This window comes from Cariama cristata, unplaced genomic scaffold (genome assembly GCF_000690535.1).
Source record: "Cariama cristata isolate BGI_N322 unplaced genomic scaffold, ASM69053v1 scaffold15600, whole genome shotgun sequence".
Lineage (NCBI taxonomy): Eukaryota > Metazoa > Chordata > Aves > Cariamiformes > Cariamidae > Cariama > Cariama cristata.
In genome coordinates this window covers 652-10,910 of record NW_009594277.1, presented here as the reverse complement: position 1 = coordinate 10,910, position 10,259 = coordinate 652, and the positions used below count along the sequence as shown (strand labels likewise).

Genomic DNA, 10,259 nt, shown 5'->3' with positions numbered 1-10,259 from the left:
AGAATCCCCTCCCTCATCCTGCTGGTCACACTGCTTTTGATACAGCCCAGGATACGGTTGGCTTTCTGGGCTGTGAGTGCACATTGCCAGGTCATGTTGAGCTTCTTGTCAACCAACACCCCCAAGTCCTTCTCCTCAGGGCTGCTCTCAATCCGTTTTCAGCCCATCCTGTATTTGTGCTTGGGATTGCCTCGACCCAGGTGCAGGACCTTGCACTTGGCCTTGTTGAACTTCATGAGGTTTGCACGGGCCCAGCTCTCAAGCCTGTCAAGGTCCTTCTGGATGGCATCCCTTCCCTACAGCGTGTTGAACGCACCACACAGCTTGATGTTGTTGGCAAACTTGCTGAGGGTACACTCAATCCCACTGTCTATGTCATTGACAAAGATGTTAAACAGCGCCAGTCCCAATATGGGCCGCTAAGCAATGCCACTTGTCACCGGTCTCCAGTTGGACATCAAACCATTGCCTGCAACTCTTTGAGTGCAACCATCCAGCCAATTCCTTATCCACTGAGTGGTCCATGTGTCAAATCCGCATCTCTCCAATTCAGACAAGGATGTCATGCAGGACAGTGTCAAATGCTTTGCACAAGTCCAGGTAGATGACGTCAATTGCTCTTCCCTTATCCACCAATGCCATAACTCTCTTGTAGAAAGCCACCAAATTTGTCAGGCACGATTTGCCTTTAGCGAAGCCATATTGGCTGTCACCAATCACCTCCTTATTTTCCATGTGCCTTAGCATAGTTCTTCATCCTTTCCCATCCTGCTTGTAACATATTCAGTGCTACTGAAAGAACAGCACAGGTGACTTTTCATGAGAATGCCATGCATAACGAAAACCTGCATCTCACTTTTCTGCGAGTTACTATCACCCCCAAAATAATTATTTTCTCCACAGATAAAGACACCACCTGGACTACAGATCTGTTAACAAACGTTCGCTATCAAATAAACTCTGAATCAGCTCTCACATGGCACCAAGCCAGGAGGAGCTGTCAGCAGCAAAATGCAGAATTATTGAGTGTCACAGACATTCATGAACAAACATACCTTAAAGGTAAGGAAGTAAAGCAAACCCTGACTTACTTTCAGGATCTGTTCAGTCCATCATCACAGCTAAGGACTATTTGGTATAGTTTTGGCTAATGTCTATTGACCTAAATATGCATGAGTAAGAAAACAAAATTATTTAGAATTTGCAAGTTCATATCAAAATCACTGCCAGGTTTAAACAGAATTCAAAGTATTCCAGCAATCAGCAAGTGTAACGGTTTAGCTTTCTGTTTTAATATGAGATAACATCTTTAAACTTTGATTTTTTTTTTTTTTTTTTTTTTTTTTAAGAGGAAAAGAAAATTCTGAAAAGTAAATGAAAGTTTCATTTTGGGTCAAACGGATACTTTGAAACAAACTGGAAATAAGAGAAAAGAGAGATCTTTGTGCCAAAAGAAAGATTCTTTTTGTGTCAAATGTAGTTTGACATCTGATTTTTTTCATTCATTTGACAAACTGAAAAGTATGAGTTATTCCTAGATCCCAAATCATGGCTCTACCTACACATGTATTGCAGGAGGAATGGTGCGGAAGAAACTCTCTCTTGTTATTTTTAATGATGAATTTGACTTCTAAGAACTTTATTATTATTGTTTATACTTACACTGTACCAATATTTCTACTTAAATAAATCCAACATTGTACAGAATTTAGCCTAGTCTATAGAAATGCTTGCATTTTGGATATAGTCTGTGGTATCTCATCTGTGGCCATTTTGCATTAGGTGACAGAATAAGAAAGGGGGTTTTTGTTTGCTTGCTTTTTACAGTAATCAAAGCTTCAGCATATTTCAATTTATCAGGTATCTCAATATCTGAAGATATTTGTAGTTTGATGTTTAAGAATTGTAAGTCTTCCTAGAGACATTTTTAGTTTATTTGCCAATAAAAAAGTGTTTTATAGAATCATTTATCTTCTTTTGGTTACTTAGAGTTAACAGAAGGTACAGATTCTGCACTGTGGATTGGACTCAACAGACTGGACTTGAGGAGTGGATGGGAGTGGATTGGAGGCAGCCCTTTCCAGTACTTAAACTGGGCTCCAGGTAGTTATGAATTTTGATTCTGTATTTCCAAAAAAAAAAAATATACATACCTCAAATACTGCTTTAAATTCTATTATCAGATAGGTATGTCATGAGATATGTATTTTAGCTTTTCTTGCTTTAGCTTCAGAAAAAGCTTTTTTTTCTATAGCAATATAAGCCAGAAACTTCTATGTATTGCAGAAATACTTTAGCTCTGAAAGCAATACTGTCTTTCAAAAAAAGTTACAGTCTTCCGTTTTTGGTCTCTAGTAACAAAACTATGAGGGGGTTACATGTTCATATCCACTTAAGTGATACTATATTTCATACAGACATTCCCACTACCAGAAACCTACCTCAGTTCTTGCCAAAGCTGGGAAAGACATGATCCTTGCGGCTCTCACTTCAACCAGGAGTGATTTCTCCCATGCATTTTAGAGCTTAGAGATATATTTGCCTTTCAGAAAAGTTCACCTTTTTTTTTTTTTTTTTTTTTTTTTTCCCCTGTAACTTTCCAAAAGGAAGCCCCTCTCCTGAACCTGGAAAACTCTGTGCGGTTTTGAATCCTGAAATAAAAGCGAAATGGCAAAATTGGGACTGTGATCAGAAACTTGGTTACATTTGTAAGAAAAGAAACTTTACCTCAGTTCCCTCAGGTATGTTGATATATGTTGATAATTAAAAGTGGAAGCTGTTATCAGAGTTGCTCAGCATTCACACTGACAAAGATGAACAGGAGAATTTTATTAGAAATAGAAACTATTTCTTATTTATCTGGTTTGCTTTTTGCAATCATTGCACGCTTTCTAGGCTGATCTGCAGCCCCACAACACACAGAATTAAATAGGTAAGAGCAAAGAAAATCCAACTTGTCCCATCTGTCCGTGTTTTGGTAGTCAGGTGTCCCCTTTGAAAACACACACTACTGAGCATGAAAAGGGAGAGCAAACCAAAATAATTTTTCAGAAGAGGGATGTTAGTAAAAATAAGCAAAAGGAAGAAAGATCAACACATTGCAAAGATAAAAGGTATTTTAACCATATAAAGATTTCCCTGTCGGTGTTTCCCTGTGTATATGTTTAGTTGTAAATCTGACTAGATGACTTTTACTCTATCAATATACTTAATCATTTAAAAATTCATGAGCATTCTATGTTAGATGCAGATAATTTCTAATTTCTCTTATCTGACAAATAAGTACTAAGTAATACAGAAGCTGTTAAAATTAATATATTAGTGTAGTTGTTACAGACATGTGACTATATAATAACCTTAGAATTTGTATTAAATAATATTTGTATTGAAAAACTTTCCTTTTCCAAGCTAAAAAATGCCAGTATTAGAATCATATTTATGTTTACTATGTTTGTGTCCACCATTTCCTTATAATGAGAATTTCCAAAGAAAATTCTTAGTTTAGAACTTTTGCACAGAATAAGTGAAAATATTTTTCGGTGTCATGTCCCTTGCATGGCATTTGAACTCCTCTAAAAAAGCACTGATATTTGTTCCCAGGTGACATTGGGTCTGTTACTTGTCCAGATGGATGGGTACCATACATAGGTCACTGTTACAAGATCTTCAGGGAGGCCAAAGGATGGGAAGAAGCTTCAGCCTCTTGTCAGAAGGAAGGGAGTCACCTAGCCAGTATCCAAAGCCTTGAGGAGCACAGCTTTATGGTGTCTCAGCTTGGGTACGGTGAGTGTTTCTGGGGGGGGGGGGGGGGGGCTTTTGCCTTCGTCTGCATGTAAGAAGCACCAGCTAGCTGAATTGAGATGTAGCAATTGTATTAACATGAAAGACTGCAGCCAAAGACATGCAAGGAGGCAGAGGTCTAGTGGCTTTAGGCTGGCGCAGTGCTTTCCTTTCTGCTTCAAAACAGATGCTGCCTTCTGTGCTGCAACTTGCAGACTTACTCAACTGTATTGACTTGTGCCTTGCTTTGCATGAGGGTAGAAGGATATTACTGAATCACAGAATCGATTTGGTTGGAAGAGACCTCTGGGAACATTGAGTCCAACCTTTGCCCTAACACCACCATGTCAACTAGACATCCCAGTGAGAAGCTTTCTGAGTGAAACGATTATGAAATATAACTTCCACTTTCAGAGAGTGCTTTTTATGGAAGAACAACATATTTGTACTGCTTACGGTGCATTTGGGGAACTTACTGTGTGGTTTTAAGTCATTCTCCGTGTCTTGTGGTCAATCAGCACGCAGAGCAGCAAGTTCACAGGTGTCGAGATGGAAGAAATCTACTAAAGAAAAATTTAGCTCACTACCAGAGGAAAAAGGTCAGCAAAGCTAGCCAAGGCAGTTTCCAGCCAGCAAGCTGTGGAATTGCCTGAGCTGTCTAAAGAACCATACTCAGGTCACTGGATCCAACATTTCAGTGTGGTCTCGCCATGGCCTTTTTAATATCCCTGGCAGAAACATGAGGAGTCTGTAGACATGTCGCTACCTTTTGCCTCTGTTAACTATTTGCTCTTTTTCATGCTTAGAGGTAGTGAAAGCCTTAATTAACTATTGAAAAAGTGAAAGATGTTCAAGACAAAAAAAATTTCTTTCTTCAGAAAGAGTAATTTGTCCGCTTAGTGTCCAACCATACAAAGAGATATTTTTGGTTTCCTGTACTTTTTGATTCTGGTATCATACCTCAGTTTAGTCATTATTGAAGAAATTGTGACTATCCTTCTGTATCTTTCTTTCTTTCTTTCTCATTTTTGCGAATGCTGTCTAAATTTACCTTTAATTTTCCTTGCTTTCCTTTCATTAAGAATGCCTAAAACCATAGGATCATACACTGGTTTAGGCCAGAAGGAACCCCGGAGGTCATTTGGTACAGCCTTGGCTTGGACCAGGGCCAGCCTCAAAGTTAGATCCGGTTGCTGATAGTCTTCCCCTGCTGAGTTTTGGTTGTTGTCGAAACTCTGAGTTTACTTATTGCCTAAACAATTGACCTAGGGCTGGGGGGCTGGGCTTAGGGGGTTTCTCTGGTTTTGGTGTGTTTTTTTTTTTTCATTTTGTTGAAAGAAGCTTAAAACATTCACACTTCAGGTTACATAAAAACAGTATTTTAAAATCTGACCAGTGCAGCAGAACCTAAAAAGTAACTATTCTCATGGTTCTATCATACCATCATAGTGTATTAGCATTAGGCTAATTTGCTCTTCTCCCACTGCCATGAGAAAGAGAAGCAAAATTTTTTGATCCAGTGCAGGGATTTCATTACAGTCAAATTTTCAAATGCATACTGTCTTCATTTTAATATCTATGTGAAAAATATTAATTTGTAAAATATTCATGCAACACACTAAATAATTGTATGTTTCATAAATTTATGAAATGGTTTAAATGTTCTAGAGCTTGAGGGTGCTGTGAAAAGGATGCAGTGGCATAAGAGGTCTTTTCTAATTCTGTGTTTGTGTTTTAGAGCCAACAGACAAGCTATGGATTGGGCTGAATGATCATAAGGTTCAAATGTATTTTGAATGGAGTGATGGTATGCCAGTGACATACACTAAATGGCATCTAGGAGAGCCATCCACCACAAACAACAGGCCAGAAGATTGTGTACTGATCAAGGGTCAGGTAACATTATTCAACACATATTTTACTTTAATACTGAAACTAACTTCTTAATAAAATAATAATGTACCCCGCTATTTCAGCAACTGGCTAGTGCCAGAAAAAGAGATGTGAGGACAAAGGATGAGATTAAACATGACCTTTCATTAAAAAAAAAAAAAGTGTTATCGCATCACTGATGAAATTTTCTTTTTAAGTTCATCTGAAAGTCACCAGTGAAACTATTAGAGCTGTAAAACAGGTCTCTGAATGCAGTTTGAGTATGTTCTCCTGCTCCTTTTCCTCTGGTAGTAACGGTGGCATGTGAGGATCCCTGCTGCCTCCTTTGTGCCTGCTCATTCACCCACCCCTGCATGGCACACCTGCCTGTGCAGGGCCCTGCAGAACAGGTTGGGGACCAGCACCCTGCACCCTCATCCCTCCTTATCACTACCAGCCATAGCTGTACTACTATAGCCCAGCCTAATATTTCACTGAATGTGAGAAGATTTATTTTCGTTATCAACTAGGGGAATTGGATAAGGAAAAAAGATATATTTCTATTTCAAAATGAAAGGAGAAAGAAAATGAATAGTTTTCACTATAAAGAAAGAAATTATTCATTTTCTTTAGATGATTCATCTTAATTTCATTGTTATTTCATTCTTTTTCCTGCCACAGGATGGCTATTGGGCAGACTATGTCTGTGAGAAGAAAGCTGGCTACATTTGCAAAAGAAAACCTGTATCACAAATAGTTGGAGAAAAGGAAATTACTGATGCAGGTTGCAAAAAAGTGAGTATTAAAAAAAGGGACATCATTTTCCCAGATCAAATAAGTACCTTGTCTGAGTATCACCTAGAATTATTTGAATTATTTATACTATTTACATATAGGAGTGTTTTGGGTTTTATTCATTATGAACATTTTCTCTCTCTCAGTTACTTTAAACTTTAGGAAAGCATTTGCAGAAAGCACTTAAAAAGAATCTGTAATTTTTCCACAAAAGATTTCTGATTTGTAATCATGATTATTGGGCTTCATTCATTTTGAAATGGTATAGCTCACTTAATACATGATGTTACAACTATTTAAAAGTTATACGGGAATCCTAAAATCATGTTACAGGGCTGGAGAAGATATGGGACCTACTGCTATTTTATTGGACATGTTCCAGCAACATTTTCAGAAGCAAACACCACTTGTGAAGGAGAAAAAGGTTACTTAGCCACAGTTGAAAGCAGGTATGATAATGACTTTTCCTTGGCTTTTAAATAGGTAAAGGGTTGTATGTTCTGAAATACTCCTGGAACTACATTTCTAATACAATGTTAAACAACAAATTATCTAAATTACAGATGAGGTCTCTAGTTGAACAACAAAAAAAATCTGGCTTCTGTTTGTTGATTTATAGAGTCAGAATCCTATCGTAAGGTCCTCTCCCCCAGTCTGAAGCAAGGAAAACGAGAAAAGGATTCATCATCAGATCAGCCAAGTAGGATTTCGATAAATGACTTTGTTTTCACTTTGCATCTTTATGATCCCTTTTACAGGTATGAACAAGCCTATCTGACTAGCCTTGTTGGGCTGAGGCCTGAGAAATATTTTTGGCTTGGTCTCTCTGACATGGAAGACCAAGGCACTTTCAAGTGGGCCAATGGTGAAGCCGTCTTGTTCACACACTGGGATGCAGCAATGCCTGGTAGGTGCCGTGACAGTGGCACCTAGGTGCTTTCTGAGGTCGTGGTCCCTATTTGGGTTTGTATTGGCAATGTCCTCTGAACTTTATGCTTTAAGCTTTCGGTATAATTTGCAGGAACTGGCTGTTCTCAAACCCCATATTTTAATTTCAAAAGGAACAATTTGAACTGCAGTTTTATATTATGACATCTGATATATTTACACATAAAATGAACCTTTTGGCTCATCTTCACAAAGAGATAAAGAGGAGTTACCAGCAGTTCCTGAGACTATGCTGCACTCGTCCTTCTAGTGGAAAAGTTAGCCTGGGGGAATAGTTTGAAAGAGAGCAACTGTAATAAGGATTTTAATTTAGAATTATAAAATCACAGTATCAAAAATGATCATACCATTATTTTTTTTTTTTTACTTGTGATGCTAAGAAAACTTCATTCAAGGGATCATACTATGCTGAAGCACAGAAAGCAAGATTTCAAAGTGCCATGAGGGAATCTGCTCTCCCCAAGATAGATTACATCCCTCCTAGTGATCATTTGTCTGAAAACTTTCTCAAAAATGTTCAGTGAGGTTATAAAATGTAAAGTGAAAGAAAAATAATAAAAAATTGCAAAAGGCATAGAGTAATAAAACTTCTGTAAATGTCATTAGAACTAAACTTGCCAGGGAGTCTATGGTGCCAGCAGATGATCAGAGTATAAAGGGAGCACTCAGAGATCAGTCTGGAACAGTGAAGAAAAATTAGTTTCCTTGCATCTGTGTTCACTGAGGAAGAAAACAGGCTTTCTGTGCTGGAAAGTTTTGGTTTTTTTTTTGTGAGGGTATGATCAGAGAGTCTATTTCAAGCTGAAATTCCAAGAGAATAGATTATGGAACAAATAGATGACTTGAAGAATAGCAAGTCAGGACTAAGTACAGCTGCAAAAGCATCCAAGATCTGTAAAGGTTACATTAAGTGAATCACTCACTTTAATGTGTAACTATCTGCTAAAACTGCCTTGACAGCTAAGGGGTGAAAAAAGGCAAATTTGGTGCCAAAATCTAAAATGGTTCCAGGGAGATGTGGGGAAATACAGACCAATGAGTCATTGATAAATTAGCCGAATCTGTAATAAAGAATAGACTAAAGAAGATATAGTGGGAAAGATATATAAAATTGCTTGTTTAAAGGGAGGTCATGCTCACAGATCTCCTGAAGCTCCCCACAGGAGCCAAAAGCATACGAACAAGGGAAATCTAGTTAGTCTGGTCTATCTTGATTACCAAAAGCCTTTCAGTTAATCTGACCTGACTCAGGAAGGCTGTTAGATGAATAAGAATTTTGACCAAAAGGTAGGGAATGGAAGGTGGATTTTTCTTACGGGGGCTATTTTTTACTGGGGAAGTGTTCACCAATAGAGGCACATAATGATCTGTGCCAATGCCCATGCTGTTCAGCATATTTACAGACAATCTGGAAAAGGTGAAATAGTGAGGTGATAAGATTTGCTGATGATACCAAATTATTTCTGATAGTGAAGATGTGCCTGTGAGAAAATGCAGGATGATCTCAGGAGTGACTGAGCATGATCAGTAAAATGGCACGTGAACTTTGATGCAGGTAAAGTGATGCTCATAGGAAGAAACATATGTCTTGAACTGACATAAAATGATGGACTTATAGCTGACCATTTCATTTCAGGAGTCAGTTCTTGGCACCATGTGCACAGGTCCATTAAAACATCAGGTCTGTGCTCAACAGGAATGAAAAAGCAAATAAAATGTTAAGAATCCTTAGGAAATTAAGAAAGAAAACAAATAAGCCATTGTATAAGCCCGTTGTGTGCATTTGACTGCATCTTGTGTGATCTATGTACCTCTGGTTCCCTCTGAGAGAATATATTAAAATTACAGCAAATGTCATGGGATAAGCTTCATCACGTCTCTGTCGAGGTTTGCATGCTCTCCTATGTATGAACCAAGGGGTTTGTTTCCATCTATATGAAAAACACTAGTGACCAAGGTTATGCTACCTGATACAAAACAGGCTTAATGTAAGTAGGAATGAGGTCCTCACTTGAAAACACAGGTTTTCACTGTAAAAAAAAAAAAACAAAAAAAACAAAAAAAACAAACCAAAAAAAACCAAAAAAACCAAAAAAACCAAAAAAACCCACAACCAACCAAACTTACTTTCTACCCATAGAATTAATTATGCAGGACATTCAAAATTAAAAAAAGCAGGATCCCAAACTGATCATGACATCCTCAGAAAATACTACTCTGCCTGTGTAAAAAGCACCTAGAATATAACTCTGCTATTCAAGTGTTACTCTATGGCAAGAAGCGAATGGCCACTGCTCAAAGATTTTAAGTAAGAATTAAACAATTTGGACTGTATAAAATACCCAATGTGTTTTTTTGTTTCTCATAAAGGAAGTAATCCAGGATGTGTAGCTGTAAGAACTGGGACTGCAGCTGGATTATGGCATGTTCTTGACTGTGAAACAAAACAAAAATACATCTGTAAGCAGTGGGCAAAGAATGCAACAGCTCCACCTATTCCAACTACAGCTCCAGTCCCCACATGCCCTGAAGGCTGGGTATCAAACAACCATAGTAGTTTCTGTTTTAAAGTAAGTGCCTAAATAGTTAAAAGAAGAAGAAAGGCTTTGTACTGCTCAATTGGGGGTGGGGAGGGGAGAAAGAAAAAGGAAGTGACATCTTCATTTTGCAGTATCTGAGACTGAAATATAGCAAAAAACCTCACCAAAACCCAAACATCCAACAACCCAAATTATCCATAAAAGGCAAGAAACTAAGGAAGAAAGATGATGTTGAAGGGGCTGGACACAAAGGGAGGAAGGTCAAAGGAAAGAAAACGAGGAAGTTTGTGCCCCAGAGGTTGAATGAATTGCAGCAGAAAATGG

At 38.0% G+C, this 10,259-nt stretch overlaps 1 protein-coding gene across 1 annotated transcript in view; it reads left to right on the top strand.

The window, feature by feature from the left end:
- Nucleotides 1-9,965, top strand: part of LOC104159577 (macrophage mannose receptor 1-like) — a gene marked incomplete at its 3' end in the record, with an annotated part of 15,247 nt that extends 5,282 nt beyond the window's left edge. Inside the window, exons 4-12 of the mRNA XM_009697522.1 lie at nt 904-1,062; nt 1,990-2,103; nt 2,607-2,741; nt 3,601-3,783; nt 5,519-5,676; nt 6,334-6,447; nt 6,781-6,896; nt 7,206-7,354; nt 9,766-9,965. Coding sequence (XP_009695824.1) covers nt 904-1,062; nt 1,990-2,103; nt 2,607-2,741; nt 3,601-3,783; nt 5,519-5,676; nt 6,334-6,447; nt 6,781-6,896; nt 7,206-7,354; nt 9,766-9,965 — 1,328 coding nt within the window. The remainder of the gene's footprint in view (nt 1-903; nt 1,063-1,989; nt 2,104-2,606; nt 2,742-3,600; nt 3,784-5,518; nt 5,677-6,333; nt 6,448-6,780; nt 6,897-7,205; nt 7,355-9,765) is intronic.
- Between the last annotated feature and the right edge of the window lie 294 nt (nt 9,966-10,259).